This window comes from Quercus lobata, unplaced genomic scaffold, assembly GCF_001633185.2.
Source record: "Quercus lobata isolate SW786 unplaced genomic scaffold, ValleyOak3.0 Primary Assembly Scq3eQI_1872, whole genome shotgun sequence".
Lineage (NCBI taxonomy): Eukaryota > Viridiplantae > Streptophyta > Magnoliopsida > Fagales > Fagaceae > Quercus > Quercus lobata.
This window is the reverse complement of record NW_022154726.1, coordinates 7,882-25,881: the sequence shown is the minus strand read 5'-3', so window position 1 is coordinate 25,881 and position 18,000 is coordinate 7,882. Positions and strand designations below refer to the sequence as shown.

Sequence of the window (18,000 nt, the reverse complement as noted above, 5' to 3'; positions counted from 1 at the left end):
TTAACCATGGTCAAAGAAGCAACAATGTAATTAAGGCCCATCACTCATTGTTTATACATCTAAGCCCAAATCACACAGGCCCATATCCACAGTATTGCCCACCGCTGGTAGAGACAAAATCGTCGCTTGCTTTTTAACAATTGTCATTTGACTTTCGACAAAACTCACCGCAGAATCAAGCAACAGAAGACAATTTCGTAACACAACCACACATCATCTCCAGCTGTCTTTTTCCGTGAATTCCAAAAAATCCCCTCCTTTTCAAATCCTATATCATTTCGCCAGAAGCCAAAAAAAAAAACTTCAATTCCTTTCTCTGATTCAAACCCTCAAAACAACACCACAAATCCATGGGCAAGCTTAACTCTTTCAAGGACCAGTACTCCATTGGTTCGTTCTTCTCTACAAACTTCAAAATTTCCTTCAAATTCTTATATTTATTTATCTAAAGGATTTTTATTTATTTTTATTTTTTGGTGCAGATGAACGTGTTGAAGACTCAAAAAATATCATTTCGAAATACCCTGACCGAGTCCCTGTAAGTTTTTCTAAATTGCCTTATCATAAGTGTTGCATTAAAATTAGCAATTTTAACGTGGCTAAAAAAAATTGTCTGTTGACAAATTTGCATGATTATTCGTTTTGGGTTGAATTAGTTATTTATTTTTTATTTGATATGTATTTTTAATTTTATGAATAGATCATGTATTGAATGGGTTAGTAGATATAGGAATTTGAACACTACAAGATTATTTTATTTCATTTTTACAGATACAGTTGGATTGAATTATGGTGTAAATTCCATGATGATTGCTCCTTAATATCAGGAAAGATACCAATGGTTCCTTTCTTATGTAGGCAAAATGTTGAAGACTTCAGATATGAGCAATGTTAGTGGGAAAACTAGAGAGACAAGTTAAGACCATAAAAAGAGGGTACAGTTAACGGATGCCCATAGGGCATTTGTTAATTGACCATTTTAGGATAGTTTTAACTTTTGATATTACTTTTATGGGAAATATAAAAAGCTAAAAAAAAAAAAAATTAGTTACATTTTTCTTTTCCCATAAAAAATTTCTAAAAATATTTGCTAGACAATACCCTTAGGGCATGCGTTAATTTTTTTCCCACCAAAAAAGAAAAGAAAGTAAAATCAATTCAGAGATTTATGTGGTTCAGTGTCTTCATCCATGGGAGCAAGCGGCTGAGAACTCCCTAAATTGAATTTCCCAATATACCCTTACCCATGAGGCTTTTAAAGTAGAGACTGGTGTTACATTCGCATTCAAAATATGAGTCACCATCTCTAAGATATCAAGAGAAACTGGGATGTACAAATGTTGGGCTGTCGATATTTTGTTCATGATAATTTGAAAAAGCATTAGCTTATGCCCTTTTTGCTATAATCTGTAAAAGCATTAGCATTGGGGAATGCTAATGCCAAATCTAAGGGAAATTTGGCATTTTAAGCCCCAAAAACTCTTGCATCAGGGAATTGTAAATAGCAGTATTGCAAATTTTTTTGCAATACTGCTACAATGCAATTCTATGTTTAGAATTGCACTGTTCACAATATTGTAAAAAAATAATAATATATATATTTTTTTTCCCACGAAATCTTCTCTCTCTTCCTTCTGTGTTTCTCCGTTTGCTCTCTCCTCTCTTTAGACCCAAACACCATCCTCCTCCCAACATCAACATCAACATCAACATCACACACCATCCTCTATCACTGAAGCTTCACCAAGCCTCTCACCCATCTCCATCGCTGAAGCATCACTACCCACACCCATTGTCACCATAGCCACAGCCACAACCACAGCCATAGCTACCACAGCCACCACCACCACCCACAACCTCAACCCCAACCGCCATCAACCACCATAAACCAAAACCCACTCACCCACCCACCTGCCACCACCGTAAACCCCAACCCAAAATCAACCCACCACTAGCCACCACCACCACAAACCATACCCACCATCAACCAAAACCCACTCACCCACCTACCTTCCATCACCATGAACCCCAACCCAAAATCAATCTGCCACCAACACCATAACCCATACCCATCCACAACTAGCACCCAAAGCCACTCTGATCAACCCACGAACCCAACCACAAAAATTAAACCCCAACCCAAAATCAATCGCCACCAACACCATAACCCAAAGCCACTCCGATCAACCCACAAACCCAACCACAAAAATCAAATCCCACCAAAATCAATCAAAACCCAACAAAATTAAAACTCACCGAAAAACGATCCACGATCCACTGCAGAGACCCACAATCCACGATCCACCGCAGAGATGCAGAAATTCCACGATCCACGATCCATCGCAGAGACCCACGTTCCACGAAAAACCACTGCAGCCTAGCCACACCCAGCACTAGAGAGACCCACAAACTCGAGAGGCAGTCAGGCATAGAGAAAGGGAAATGGAAGGGCAGAGAGAAAGTGACAGAGAGCATGGGAGAGAAAGTGAAAAAAAGGATGAAAAAAATGATGAAATTCCAGCCAAATCTGAAAAAATGTAGCTGTGGAAATAAATAATAAAGAATGATTAAAAAATAATATTTTAATAAAAATAGAGTTTTGGGATGTAGGAGAAATGGTAAAATGGTATGGTATAATGATAAAGTGGCTTTTTGGAATGGTAAAATAGAGTAGAACTAGAATTTTCTGATGCTAATGCTCAATAGGCCATGGTCAAAAGGTTGATGTTATTTAATGTGATTGTAAGTTGAGATGTCTTAGCAGCTTAAATTGAATGTTTGTTGAGTAATCAAAGTTTGAGTTTGTGAATGCAATGCCTCTCAAAAAGCCTCTTTTATTACTATTGATCTCAAACTTTCCAAAACATCATTGTCCAAACTAAATAAATGATTAAATAAGATCAATTCTGAAGCTTCAGGTTTTCCTCTTTACAAGTAAAGGATCAAATTTAAATGATGACTCAGTGACATGAGGTTACCTTTAGTTTGGATTTGGTTATCATTTTTGTCACATATAGGAACCAAGATCCTATGTGAATTTCAACTTACAAAAAGTTGTGATAGTCTCTGGCTCTGCTTTTGTTTTAGCTGAAATATCTATTGTATTTGTAATTAGTATGTTCACTCATAAACACAGCTGTTGCAGCTCATTAAGGTTTCTCTTTGTGTGTTCTTTCAGATAATCATTGAAAGATACTCAAGGACAGACCTGCCTGAAATGGAAAAGAAAAAGTAGGCTCTACCGCTCTAGCTATTATAATTTTCTATGTTTCTTACAATGCTTTTAGACTAACTTTGTTTTGTTAAAAGCAAGATTTGTGCCATATTAATACATGTGGGATTCAACTTGAAGAGCTTAATTACTTCTTGTCCGCTATTTTTGTGATATTGACATGCGACAAATAGACAAGGTTGCTGACTTTAGGTTATTTTCCTGGTTTAGTGCAGTCGTAATGTATTTGCTAATGCATTTCTATATGTTATTAGTCTCATTTAGTGTGGATAACATCTTCATCTAGAAAATAAGAGAACTTTGCTTTTGTCAGTTATGCTTAGTGTTTGGAGTATTCTTCCACGTTCTTTGCCTGGTGCTCTTTATGTTGAACAACAGAATCTCGTTCCTAGATGAATCTCATTATTTTATAATTTTGATGAAATCAGAATGCATCAGTGCAGATTATGAGTACCAATTGCTGTTGAATCGCGATCTAGTTAACTGATAGATATTGGCCCTTTCTTTTTCTAGATTCTAACATAGAGGAGACTAATCTGTCTCTTGTTTATGCTTATTTATTCTAGATTCCTGGTTCCTCGAGACATGTCTGTTGGGCAATTTATCCACATCTTGAGTAGCAGACTACATTTGACCCCAGGAAAAGCTCTGTTTGTTTTTATCAAAAACACATTGCCTCAAACAGGTAACTTGAGCAGTTTTTTTTGGCTCTTGCTAAAGTTGGGTTAGCTTCTGCCTTGTGTTAGAAACACCCTAACACATATTGATAATGATTTTCATCTACAGCCAGTCTTATGGACTCCATATACGAATCTTACAAGGATGATGACGGGTTTTTGTATATGTGTTACAGCAGTGAGAAAACCTTTGGCTAATATATTCCGTAATTCCTCAATAATGTACATGTCTATTCTTCGTTCTTGTAAGTACTTGTGATCCACTGATTCCAAAACATGAACATGCCCATGTGGCTTGACGCAATAATTTCATTTGTAAAGAACATGTATTTTATAATGCCTCTAATAAAATTGACTGTTTATAAAGAGTAAATGGCTCCACATTTTTTCTCTCTTTATCAGTTTTAAAAAGAAAATCCTGAACAGACTTCATACTTTGATATTACCTAGAAAGGCAAAAATAATGCAATATTTTCTTGAGGTGGCTCTTCCTATGCATAGGTTATTTCATTTTTCCTCATCAATTTTTTTTTTTGGTGGGGTTTGATTTTTTTTGGTTAGGAAACAATGTGCCCGTTTGGATTCAGCGTTTTCTGTTGAATCCTAGGCTGCATTTTCTGATTTTTATTTTATTTTATTTTTTTTTTATTCCAGCCGCACTATTTGACCAAGTCAACCGTGAACAGTACACAGTGCACTCGTGGACTCATAAATTCTATTTTTCAGTAACTTTTTCATTAAAAATGAGTCTCACGATACTATTCACACATTTAAAAACTATTTTGCTGTAGTGTTTTCAATTTCAATTTTCAATTTCAGCAAAAATAAGCTCAATCCAAACAGACCCATATGACTGCATGGGAAACATAGCCACTCCTATTGCTTACCTGCCTCCTACTTGGTAAGCAGTCTTGGCAGCAACCGCATTAACCATTTTGTTATACTAACTTTGAGTCGAAAGTTCAATTATATGCATTTTGTTGATTTGTGTGTGTGTGTGTGTGTGTGTGTGTGTGTGTGTGTGTGTGTGAAGGATATATTCCAATATATGGTACTAACTGACTGCTTGACAGATACCTTTGGCAAATTGGCAGCTAATTCTCTTGATAATACAATAGTAGCATGGCATTTATAATATTATTGAACAAAGAATCAAAATACAGGTAGTTTAAACTTTGCACAGACAAGCAGCTGTAAGGCTGCACTAAAAAAAGGCGCAGCTGTAAGGCAGGAAGCCTGCAAATACCAATGCGAGAGTACTACATTATACTTGAGGTAAATGTCTCAAATTACATGCCATCATTCCACCAATTCCAATAATCTCAAATGAAACCAATCGTACGCAGCAATCAAAGATCAACATTTGCCAGTGGAGTGAGCAATCTGGAAGCATTTTAAGGAAATAAAGATCATTAAAGGAAAGCCAGTTAAGGAAATCAATTTATTTTTTTTTATTTTTTTTATTTTTTTACTGAAACGATAGAATCAGTTAAGGAAATCATAAAAGTGGGAAAAGAAGAAAATATGACAACCCATTGTATCCACTATGCCAAAATCAGGAATAAACTATTTTTTTGAGTAATGTTATAGCCACAACTATTTTACAAAGGGCAAGACTTAAGTACAGTATTTAGGTGTTGTTTTTAAGGTTTCCCTCTGAAAATTCTGCCATGTAAATTTTTTTTTTTTTTTTCATGAGATGAAAGTGTATTTTTAAGTTAAATAGCCACATGGCAGAATCTTAAAAAGAGAAGTCAAAGAATAGCACTTAAGGTATTGTACCTAAGTTTTGTCATTTTACAAAATGTTGATGTGGCAAAATTTTATTGGGTTTTATGTAGGCCCACCACTATCATCATTTTTTTACATACCAATAATCATTCACTACATTAACCATTTGTAAAATAATTTGTGTCTATAGTATTTTTCTTTCTTGAGAAGCAATTTCCCACATATTTCCTCCTAACTAAACACTAAATAAGGGACATAATCTTTTTTTTTGTTCTATAATATATCATCAACATTTAAACAAAAAATTTACTATCACTCTTTTGATATCGCAAAATCCAATTCACTAGAAAAACTCTTCTTTTGCTACAGCTTATTAGTCTTATGTATAATATTTTTTTTTTTTTAAATTGAGATAAACTATATTTTTGTCTTGCTTATTTTTTCAAACAATAAACCAATGAAAATAATCTTATACCAAACAAGCAATCTAGTTTTTTTTTTTTTTTTTTTTAGGTCTAACATTAAAGGCTATTTATGAACACTTTGGGCTGATTTGAGAAAAAACTTGATTACATTTGTTTAATTAGCAAACGGGCCAAGTTTAATCTTAAGTTTAACCTTAATTATTAAGTGAGCAAAACTCAAACATCATAATGTATACTTGAACAAGCTCGTGAGTATGCAACTTGATTTGTGTATGTATGATATCATTATATATACATGCAAAAGATATACTTATTTAGACTTGCGATTGAATTGTATAATGTTGTAAATAATTCATAAAATACAACACTATTATTTATAATATAAATATAAATAGTTCATTATGTAATAAAAACTAGTCGCTAACCCATGCGATGCACGGGAAAGCTATTGGATATGAGATTTTAAAAACTTTTCATTAAACTTCCCACCACAAAGATATAAATTTACCGGAACACAAACTTTTAGTATGAAAACAAAGATAATGATATTTAATGGATAGGATAACAACACAGGCTTTTAGAAGAAAACAATTTGATTTAAAAAGTCGGAAATTTTAGCACAAGCAAGAGCAACTACAATTGTTAAGGAAGGATTAAAGGTCCTATAAGAAATATTTTTTCCAATATTTGGGCCCAATGGTAGAGTTCAAAGAAGGCGACTTGTTACACAAAATTCTTCTCATTATAATCAAAATCCTAAAGTGAATATTCAATCCAAAAATGTGTAACCAATGTTATATATTAAAGTGTTGTATATGGCAGAGAATAGAAAAAACATATTCTTATGACCATGCCCATATAGCTTCTAAGTTCTAACTATTATGCTAAGTAACCAAACAATATTAGTAATCGAAAAAGTATCATAATCTAGTATACTGATTTAAAAGTTACAATTTCAAACACAACCTCACTATGAAAATTCCACTGACATTCAAATATCACTTAGCTTAAGTAAAACTATAAAAGTAATAAAACTAACATTTGGAATAGAGGGTTAAAGCGTATCTTTTGAATCTGGAACACTTTAAAACAATAATTGCAAATTTCAAAACCAAATATAAATATATTAACATATAATACGGAACACTATTATAGATTTTATATTATACAAGGTTCTTAGCTATCTTTGCTAATTCCAATTGAATTAGATTTCTATTCCATTTGGTAACTTTTATCTCTACTAATTTTAATTGAATTTAGGTTTCTATTCTATGTGGTAACTTATGTCTCCTAATTCTAATTGAATTAGGTTTCCATTTGACCTGTAGCTTCTTCTCCTAATTCTAATTGAACTTCTCTCCTAATTGAATTAGGTTTCCATGTAATTAGCATGCTTATAAAATAGTTTTGCATTTTTTTTAATCTTATCCTTTCTACTTAAGAATAAAAAAAAATGACTTTATGAAATAAAGTCACCAGCTTTTTAATTCATCAATAGAAAATTTTTTGAAAGGTTTGGACTGAAAGTTGCTTTCGTAACTTTGAATCTAAACCCTTGAATAAAAAAAATTGGAAAAAAAAAAATCAAAATGTCAAAATTGTTGTGAGAGAATTTCACTCTACAATAACCTAGTGGTATATTGCACGGAATCTCCATTCATGAATGGGTGATGTTTAAGGATGTAAAAACCAATTAACTAAATTGTTTGATGAATATATACATTACAATCTATAATATAAGCCAAGAAATAGCAAACGAAAAGGAAACATAGAATATGAAGGCATCTTTAAAGATTTTGCATAAGTACCAAGAAATATATTCACACAGACTATTAAAGGAAAAAAAAACACAAACACAGACCATACACAAACTATTATTAAAGAAAGAATACAAAAACTAAAGAGAGAAAGCTATGAAGAGAAATTTTTGTATCTTGAGAAAGAAGTGTTTGTAATAAAAGAATAATTTGCGGCAACACACGTAGGCTTATACATATATAGGAGAGTAAGTCAGCACCTCCTTCACTGTGAAGGAGTTTGCATTGCATACAAACATGATTTAGAGACTTCCACGCCATTCCAATAAAATCCAATTCTTAATGGGACTCTTAATTCATGGCAACCAGCTAAGTGGCATTAATCTTACTATATGTATCTATATATGATCTTCTAATATCTATCATATAAAATCAGAATTTTTTTTTTTAAATAATGCTGACGTGGAAAATTGTAGGAGCTTCAGAAGCTTCGGTTTTATATATATTGATTATATATAACTTTTAACAATATTAAGGTTAGAAAATATTGATTATTATTATAGGTTTATAAACATAAATTATTTTATTTAATCAAGTCAAAGTTATAATTTAGTCACTAATTATTAGCATAAGTCTATTAAGAGGTGAAGCATACACAAACTTTTCTAAGTGGGGAGGGGGAATTCAAATTGTGAATATCTTGTTGGAAATACTATATTATGATATTGCTATTTTGTTTTCTTTTTTTCTTTTTTTTTTTATTTGAGAAAAACTATGCTATTGCTGTTTTTTTTTGTGGCTGAATTATTGCTGTTGAGTGTTGACTATTGAGTTACAAGTTTTCTGACTTGTACAGAAGAAGTTTTTTTTTTTGAGAAACTTGTACAGAAGAAGTTAATAAAGTACTTTGTAACAAATTAATCTGGTGATTATAACTTGAGCTTGGCTAGGTACCAGAACCAACTACCAAGTATCAACACTACTCTAAACGGTGCGTTTCAATGATGAAAGCATGAAAATGAAAATAATTCCGCTTCTTCTCTTCCACCTGTCGATCAAAGCGTTGGACTGCTAGTTCTTCCAGAGATTTCTAATTCTCAAACCATCTCACCCAGTTCAGTCCAAAATAAAAATCATGGAGTGATCGTAGTGGCTCTGCTCCTTGCGAGTTGCGAATAAAAGTGAAAAAAAAATGAAAGAAGAAATGTGCTTGGAGTGCCTGCAACGCCGGATCAAGTCGGATTTCTCAGACCGGCAACTCGTTTTCTCCTATGCCCTCTCTCATTCCGCTCTCCCTCTCGCCTCTACTGCCGTCGTTCAGGTCTCTCTCTCTCTCTTCAATGCTTTGTGTTTTTGATAACAATTTGGATTTGTTTTGATTTCATTGTTTTGTTGCAGATGTGTAATCCAAGAGGGGAGGCCTCAGCTTCTCACTTCATAGTGGTGTATCTTCCCAGTACAGACCACAATTGCTTAACCAAATACGTGTAATTATACCATCTCTTCCATTTCTTTTTTTTTTACTCTTTTTGTATCAGCTTTCTTTCTTTCTTACTTTGTTTATGGAAAGTCATTAGCATAGGGATAATTGTTCACTTTTTTGTTAAAATAGAAAGTAGGAAATAAAATGATGTAGAGAGAGAGAGAGAAACAAAGAGAGGAATCACAGCAGCCTATGGTATTACGAAACCATTTTTGCTATATTGAATTGTGTGTAATAATAAACCTAATGTATGACCGTAAAATCACAGCAGCCTATGGTATTACGAAACCATGGTCTACTTGTTTATGGGAATGTTCTAATATATAATATCATAATATATTCTAACAATAAGGAGCTAGTTAGTTATTCTTGGAATTTAAGTGAATGATATGGAAAAACTAAAACTATTGATTTTTTTTTTTGGGGTGCAGTAATGAATATATTGAAGGAAGTGATAATCATGGGATTGATGATATTTGTCGAGATCAAGGAGAGGTTGGAGTGGGAATTAGCAGCAACGAAACTACTTTATCGAATGATAATCAGTGTTTGTCAAGTGGTGGTGATAAGAATTCATTAGAGAGTTCTACATGTAACCATTCCGGTAGGTTCTCTTGCTTTAGGACAGTTACTGCGTTGGCCCCAATTGCCCGTGTTGGCATTTGTTCCCAATCGATTCTTGAAGAGGTTGTTGCCAACTACTTGTCTGGGTCTTTGGAAGATGACGTTTTGTCCTCACTTAATCTATTGATAGAAGGGAAACCTACAGGGAGAGATAGCATAAATTTTCTTAGTTTACTTGGGGTACCATCATTTGAGGAGAGTAACTTCCCTGGTTCCCTGAGGCATCCAAATATAGCTCCTGTTCTTGCAATGCTCAAGACATCTGTTCATATTAATTTGGTGCTTCCGAAAGCACCATACACCTTGGAAAACATTCTCCATTATAGTCCTAATGCTTTAAAATCGGAGTGGCATGTAAGGTTTTTAATATATCAGGTACTCTCGGCGTTGGCTTACATACATGGTTTAGGGGTTGCCCATGGTAATATATGCCCATCCAGTATAATGTTGACTGAGTCATGCTGGTCTTGGCTGAGCATTTGTGATAAGTCTTTGTTAGGATTTGACTTAAGTACAAGAGATAATGAATGCACTGATACTGCCCCTGCGAAGATAGGTTGTTGCATAGAGGATTGTCTTTCTCAAGGTCTCTATGCTGATTTGAAGCTTTCCACATCTATAGACTGGCATTATGATTTTAATAAGTGGTGGAGGGGAGAGATGAGTAATTTTGAGTACCTACTCATCTTAAATAGATTAGCTGGGAGACGGTGGGGTGACCACACATTTCATACTGTAATGCCTTGGGTGATAGATTTTAGCATGAAACCTGATGAGAATTCTGATGCCGGCTGGAGGGATTTAAGCAAGAGCAAATGGCGGTTGGCAAAAGGGGATGAACAGTTGGACTTCACCTATTCGACATCTGAAATCGCCCACCATGTATCGGACGAATGCCTTTCTGAATTGGCAGTCTGCAGTTACAAAGCAAGGAGGTTACCTTTGAGTGTCCTGCGTACAGCTGTTCGTTCAGTCTATGAACCCAATGAGTATCCCTCTACCATGCAAAGACTGTACCAATGGACCCCTGATGAGTGCATTCCAGAGTTTTACTGTGATCCCAAAGTTTTTAGTTCTCTGCATGCTGGGATGACTGATTTGGCCATACCTTCATGGGCAGGTAGTCCTGAGGAGTTCATTAAATTACATCGTGATGCTTTGGAAAGTAACCTAGTCTCACGCCAAATCCATCATTGGATTGATATCACCTTTGGGTACAAAATTTCGGGTCAGGCAGCTATTGCTGCCAAAAATGTTATGCTGCCTTCTTCAGAGCCCACAATGCCAAGGTCAGTGGGACGCCGCCAGCTCTTTACTCAACCACACCCCATGCGTCGGGGTTCTACCAAGAAAGCATGTGATAGCACCAGTAAATCAACTATGCATCAATGCCAAGCAAATGAAGTAGAGAGTGAGAAATCTGTCCTCTTTGATACTGCTTATTTACAAGAGTTAGAAGAAGCCTCTGCCTTTTCTGAACAAGCTAGGCATTTGAGTGCTCTTTATGGCTGTGATCCTGAACATTTTGGGAAGGATGTCAATCCTGCGGGGGAGCTATCAGGTGAGAATTTCAAGAGAAGTATATCTACACTCTCTGACATTATCGGAAACAACAGGTTGCCATTTGATATTGATCTGAGTTATCTTCTTGAGCATATTGAGGTGGAGGGTGAAGGTTCCATGGGATATCAAGAGTTACTACTTTGGAGGCTGGGGTCATCTTGTTCAAGGACTTGCTTTGAACGTGCTGCAAAGGACATATTTTCTGTAGGTTGTGTTTTAGCAGAACTTCATTTGAGGAAGCCACTTTTCGATTCAACTTCATTGGTCATGTACTTGGAGAGTGGAATATTACCTGGATTGATCCAGGAACTTCCTCCTCACACTAAAGTACTTGTTGAAGCATGCATTCAGAAGGACTGGATGAGGTATTTATTCTGTTTTTTCAAATTTTAAATATGATACCATGTGTTGTTGAAGATTGTGATACTATGCATGTTACATTCTAGGGTGCTTCCTTCTTTATTTTGGTTTATCCCCTACCCACACCCCCCCCCCCCCTTTTTCTGGGGAGGGGGTGTTCTTATGTGTTTCTTCTTCATGTTTGTGGGGCACTTTTATGTATTACTGAAGTTTAATTTTCTTTCCTGTTCATTGCTTCTAATCATTAGGAGGCCATCTGCTAAAAGTCTTTTAGATTCACCTTATTTTCCCGCGACGGTTAAATCATCATACTTGTTTCTTTCTCCCCTTCAACTTCTTGCTAAAGATGGCTCCCACCTTATTTATGCTGCAAATTTTGCAAAGCAAGGAGCCCTCAAGAAAATGGGAACATTTGCGGCTGAAATGTGTGCTCCATACTGCTTACCGCTAGTAGTGACTCCTCTGTCTGATACTGAAGCTGAATGGGCTTATATACTACTAAAAGAATTCATAAAATGCTTGACTCCAAAAGCAGTGAAGGCACTGGTCTTGCCTGCTATCCAGAAGATTTTACAGGCTAGTTTTAAACTTTGATTTTAAAAATTTTCTGGTTTATGGGCTTTCTTTTTTGATCTCCAACTCATTGAGATATTAATTTCAGACTACAGGTTATTCACACTTGAAGGTTTCTATTCTTCAAGATTCATTTGTGCGAGAGATTTGGGATCGGGTTGGTAAGCGAGCATATCTCGAAACAATACATCCTTTGGTCATATCAAACTTGTACATTGCTCCTCATAAGAGTTCAGCGGCTGCTGCTTCTGTGCTGCTAATCGGATCTAGTGAAGAGCTTGGTATACCTGTTACCATTCATCAGGTTAAAATTATCCTAAAATTCTCAGTTTTGTGACTTAATAGAAACCGGCATTTGAGTATGCCGATCTATATCTATCTATCTTTATACAGAGATTCAATACTGAAAGTGTGTGCAAACACAAATAGACACAAACACACACACACACACACACACACACACAACACCCCCACAGAGACAAACTGTGGCATGAGTAATTTTTCATTGCATTTGTTGCATTCTAATTTCAAGTTGTTGAATCAGACAATCTTGCCTCTAATTCACTGCTTTGGGAAAGGTCTCTGTGCTGATGGAATTGATGTCCTGGTTAGAATTGGTATTCTTGGTTCATTGGGTTTTGTTTCTGATGTCTTTTCTGGAATTGGCATATTCGGCCTCTAAGCCACTTTTATATTTTGACTTTTCAGGTGGTCTTTTAGGGGAGACATTTGTTGTCAAACAGTTGCTACCATTGCTAAAACACGTTGTTCGTTCCTGCATTGATGTCTCATCTATGAAGAAGCCTGAGCCTGTCCAGAGCTGGAGTGCTCTAGCACTTATTGATTGTCTAATGACATTAGATGGCCTGGTTGCATACTTGCCAAGGGAGGTGGTTGTAAAGGAGCTAGTTGATGTACGGGATTTTTATTCTCATTTTTGTTCCAGTTTTGTTTTATTGGAACATTTGAGAGTTAACAATGTACCTCTCTTTTCATTATGCAGGATCGAAGTTGCCTTCATGTTATGGTTCTTATGCATAAGAATTTGGAATTTGCGGTGCTTCAGGTGCTTCAAATTTCTCTATTAACTTGCACGGGGTGCAGTCACTCATCGTAGTGGATTTATAGGATTTATTTTGTTGCTTGTCTTGATATAACTTGGAGTTGTCCTTGTAATAATTGGATGAAATCATAAAGAAAGAGTTAATCAATTTTTGGCCAAATTATCTCTCTTTTTTTTTTAATTGGTAAGTTACACACACCTAGTGGATTTTGAACCCATGATCTCTCCCTCCACCCCTTTTTTTGGGGAGGAGTGCCCATTCAGATTAAGCTCATTGGCTAAAAGAAACTATTTAAGTCACTTATGTGATGCTTACTAGATTCAAGTGAGATTCTTGCCTTTTCGATAATTTGATAGTTACAACTTACAATGGGGATGGGGGGAGTTGAACCCTGGATATTTCCATTAGAAAAACCAGGAGGTGCCAGTTGAGCTACAAGGCTCTTGGTAGATTTTTGCCTTTTTCAATTGGATTTGAAACACAAATGCATAGCAGATCAGGCATTCACCTGTTCTGTGTCTCCATTAGTTTTGCTATATACAACAAACATTTGATATTTCCTGGCATTTCTAATCAACAACATCAAAATGTCTACGCCTCATATTGCTCCCTTTAGTTCCTCGTAATCTGTGTTGTGTTAATGGAGTTGTAAGTAGGGAAAAATTTTGTTGATTTTTTTTATTTAAAAAAAAAAAAAAAAATCCAATTCAATCAATTGTTGCAACTTTCCTTGCCAATGCTGGAATTTATAATGAGTTCATTTGTAATTCTGTCAATCCCACCTTTTCCCTTTTTTATATCTCAAATGTGAGCTATTAGTTTTAAGATTCCAATATTGCAATATTCCTTTCTCTGCCAGGTTGCTGCTACTACTCTCATGGCAGTTTGTCAGCGGATTGGATCGGATCTGACAGCATTGCATGTTCTACCACAACTTAAAGAGCTATTTGATGAGATTGCTTTCTCACAGGAAGTTATTGGAGGATCTCCTCTTAACAGAAGTGTGAAGGTTTCTAAAGCAAAAATTGATGGGGAGGTTCAAATTGAAAGCCGTATGGACCTTGTGTGAGTGCTGATCACATTTCACATCATCAGATTAGAAGCTTAGTTAAATTGAAAATTATTGTCTACAATTAGGATGTATTGAATTTTTTAGCATATTTGCAGGTTGATTCTGTACCCTTCTTTTGCATCTCTTCTTGGGATAGAGAAACTTCGACAGTGTTGTGCAACATGGTTGCTTCTTGAGCAATATCTTTTACGGTGTCATAATTGGAAGGTATGAGAGCTTCACGGTTTTTAGTTTGTCTCTAGTATGAGTTTGCTTGTATGAAGTTTTGTGTCACGCATGTGCTTACGCACACACAATTTGTTTCACTTCAAAATTCTGAACTTGTTATGATTCAGTGGGAATATACAGGAGAATCACCTCGAAGTGGTTCAGAAAATAATAAAAGGCCTTTATTCAGCTCAAGGTCTGAATACAATCCTGCTAAGCTGTTACTTAATGGGGTCGGATGGTCAATTCCACAATCTCAAGGAGTTAGAGGTACAAAAAACTTGATTCCTCAGAAATGGATTTATGAAGTTCAAAAGAGTCCAGTTGAGATAGATGCATCAACATCAAATCTTGTGAAGCGTGAGCCATGGTTTTGGTTCCCTAGTCCAGCTGTTAGCTGGGATGGGCCTGATTTTCTTGGTCGTGTAGGGGGTCTCAAAGATGAACTTCCATGGAAGATAAGAGCATCTGTTATACACTCTGTCCGTGCGCATCATGGGGCATTGAGATCTTTAGCTGTTTGCCGAGATGAGTCTACAGTATTTACTGCAGGAATTGGCCCTGGATTTAAAGGAACTGTTCAGAAATGGGAACTCACAAGAATCAATTGTGTATCTGGCTATTATGGTCATGAAGAGGTTGGTTTATTGTACGCGCTTGCGCTTTAAATGAAACTTTGTATGCTATATATTTCATTGCAATCACATTGTTGGTTGCCTTTTCCAGCAGAACTTACAGGTTCTGCATGATATTTGGCAGACCTAAACTTTGTTATGGTTCTTGGCATAATGCTTTTGCTTAACCAGATGTCTCTAACCATCTGCAACTTCTAGGTTGTGAACGACATTTGTCTCATGTCGTCCAGTGGAAGAATAGCATCTTGTGATGGAACCATACACATTTGGAATAGCCGAACTGGGAAAATTATTACTGTTTTTTCTGAACCCTTGGTGGATTCCACACATCTTGCAAGCCCTTTGTCTCCTGCTTCAAAGAATAATGCTGACCAGGGTAATATGCTAAATTCCAGTACGCTAACGAGTGGGATACTGACTAGTGCCTTTGATGGGAACTTGTATACTTGTATGCATCACTTAGAATTTGTTGAGATGCTTGTGGTTGGCACTGGAAATGGTTCTCTCAGGTGAATACATACATTTAAAGTCAGATTGCATTTGAATCTTACATAGATAATGTACTGATGCAGTTCAGACTTGATCTTTCCTTATACCGTGCAGGTTCATTGATATCACCCAAGGTCAAAAGCTGCACCTGTGGAGGGGGGAGTCTGTTGAGTCTGGTTTTCCTTCTCTTGTTTCTGCCATATGCTCCAGTGGGTCTGACAAAATGCATGCAGATGGAGCTTCTGCTTCGCCATCTTGGATCGCAGCTGGTCTAAGTACAGGTCATTGTAGGTTATTTGACCCAAGGAGTGGAAATGTTATTGCCTCTTGGCGAGCTCATGATGGATATGTGACAAAGGTGTGCTTAATTTGCTAAAAGAAAAACCCATTTTAGTTTGAATTGGAGTTTCATTAACCTTATTACATGCAGTTGGCTGCACCAGAGGACCATTTGCTTATTTCAAGCTCTCTTGATAGGACTTTACGAATCTGGGACTTGAGAAGGTAATTCCGCAACTTCTCTGTTTAATAATTGTAGTTATTCAATTGACCCCTTTCAAAATCAATGTTGTATTCTAAAGCCCTTCCTTTCCTAATTGCCTCTATAATTTTTTCTCACAGGAATTGGCCACCGCAGCCCACTATTTTCAAAGGTCATTCTGATGGCGTGTCTGGTTTCTCTTTATGGGGCCAAGATGTTATTACAATTTCCAGAAATAGGATTGGACTTACGTCTTTATCTAAATCTGCTGATGAAGTACGTATATAGCAGTATTTTCTCAGTTCTCAAATGTTTACTATGTGCATTTAATTAGCATAACAATTATCTTAATGCTTTCTGCACCCTCTATTGTTGGAACACTAGGTTGAAATATATTATCAAATATCAATTTGTCACCATTCATGTTTAATTGAGAATACCGAAGCTTTATTTGGTATAGCTTTTAACTCTCAATACATGTGAGTATAATGATTAGATTACTATATGTGGAAGTATCTACTAAAAGAATTGTTGATGCGGAAGACACAAGAAGACTTTTATTTTAATTTAGTATTATTTATGTTTGCAAGTCAATTGTATTGTTAGGTTTTAAGTCATAGTAGTCTATTAGGCTATTAGTATTTTAATATGCAAGGTTATTTTTGCAATTAGGGTTATTTTTGTAAAAATTCAGTTAATTTTAAATAAAGTTGCATGTATATGTATGTACACAGGAATACAATCAAAATATTTACAGTTGTGAACAAAACACTGCAAAAACTATATAGCCAAGCAAACCACAGTTTACCGGATTGTAAAGGTTCAACTGAAAGTGCCTAGGGTTTTAAAGGATCCTAACCTGACCATTTGGTCTTTTAGTTAAGACAGCAATAATTACATGCCCTCTTTGTTTTTCAGCACAGCAATTCTAGTGAAGTATTCTTCCTCTAACAAGATAGTTATATGGTTTCTCAGTTATGAATTTATTTCTCTATTATTGTTTTTATTTTTTTAATGGATCTTTGTGATTGTCATGTGGCAGGATGGGCGTTATCGGGTCATACCTCAGAAACTCTACATGGCAGATCATGGAACAAAAAATTTATCAGTGTTATCAAGTATTAGTATTCTACCTTTCTCACGATTGTTTCTTGTTGGAACAGAGGACGGATATCTGAGACTCTGTTGTTAGATACAAATTGATACCACAAAGAAAGACTACATGTTTTCATTTTTGAGAATGGCTCGCTCTTAATTTTAGCAGAAAGGAGCTTCACATTGTAATTACAAAAACGCTATGTGCATATTCTGTCTTCTCTTCATCAGTTTATTCCCTAGGCATATACAGTTTTTTTTTTTTTTTTTTTTTTTTTTTGGGGAAAAGAAGAAAAGGGGTTTTTGTTTTTTTTTTTGGGGGGGGGGGGGGGGGGGGGGGGGGGGGGGGGGGGGAGTTGCAGAGTTTGCTGCAAATACCATATCTGATACTGTGAGGCATTTGTAACTTTGTATAACAAAATTTATGTGAGGAAATGATTTGTTCAATTCAAGTAAAATGTAGGATTTTGATTATGGTCATCTAGCTGGCCTTTAATAAAATGTGCTCAATAGAGCTTTTTTATGGGGGAAT

General features: G+C 35.7%; 2 protein-coding genes across 2 annotated transcripts; both read left to right on the top strand.

Moving 5' to 3' along the window:
• Nucleotides 1-156: 156 nt before the first annotated feature.
• LOC115973154 (autophagy-related protein 8i-like) lies at nt 157-4,282 on the top strand. The gene is made up of 5 exons (XM_031093397.1): nt 157-390; nt 483-538; nt 3,179-3,231; nt 3,799-3,917; nt 4,019-4,282. Exons 1-5 carry the CDS (start codon nt 351-353, stop codon nt 4,105-4,107), a joined length of 357 nt encoding a protein of 118 aa, XP_030949257.1. The 5' UTR covers nt 157-350; the 3' UTR covers nt 4,108-4,282.
• Nucleotides 4,283-8,783: 4,501 nt separating this feature from the next.
• Nucleotides 8,784-17,695, top strand: LOC115973156 (protein GFS12-like). The gene is made up of 16 exons (XM_031093399.1): nt 8,784-9,143; nt 9,221-9,309; nt 9,737-11,857; nt 12,101-12,428; nt 12,514-12,729; nt 12,970-13,042; nt 13,134-13,339; nt 13,429-13,491; nt 14,349-14,554; nt 14,657-14,768; nt 14,897-15,406; nt 15,602-15,912; nt 16,007-16,250; nt 16,323-16,396; nt 16,514-16,649; nt 17,416-17,695. Exons 1-16 carry the CDS (start codon nt 9,015-9,017, stop codon nt 17,563-17,565), a joined length of 4,968 nt encoding a protein of 1,655 aa, XP_030949259.1. The 5' UTR covers nt 8,784-9,014; the 3' UTR covers nt 17,566-17,695.
• Nucleotides 17,696-18,000: the final 305 nt, after the last annotated feature.

What these genes read in the sequence shown, in the direction of transcription:
- LOC115973154 (XM_031093397.1), top strand. Translation starts at nt 351, where the DNA reads ATGGGCAAGCTTAACTCTTTCAAGGACCAGTACTCCATTG. An exon ending in CAAGGACCAGTACTCCATTG is followed by an intron (nt 391 to 482) that starts GTTCGTTCTTCT and finishes TTTTTGGTGCAG; the next exon opens with ATGAACGTGTTGAAGACTCA. An exon ending in AATACCCTGACCGAGTCCCT is followed by an intron (nt 539 to 3,178) that starts GTAAGTTTTTCT and finishes GTGTTCTTTCAG; the next exon opens with ATAATCATTGAAAGATACTC.
- LOC115973156 (XM_031093399.1), top strand. Translation starts at nt 9,015, where the DNA reads ATGAAAGAAGAAATGTGCTTGGAGTGCCTGCAACGCCGGATCAAGTCG. An exon ending in GAAAGCCGTATGGACCTTGT is followed by an intron (nt 14,555 to 14,656) that starts GTGAGTGCTGAT and finishes GCATATTTGCAG; the next exon opens with GTTGATTCTGTACCCTTCTT. An exon ending in GCTATTATGGTCATGAAGAG is followed by an intron (nt 15,407 to 15,601) that starts GTTGGTTTATTG and finishes TGCAACTTCTAG; the next exon opens with GTTGTGAACGACATTTGTCT.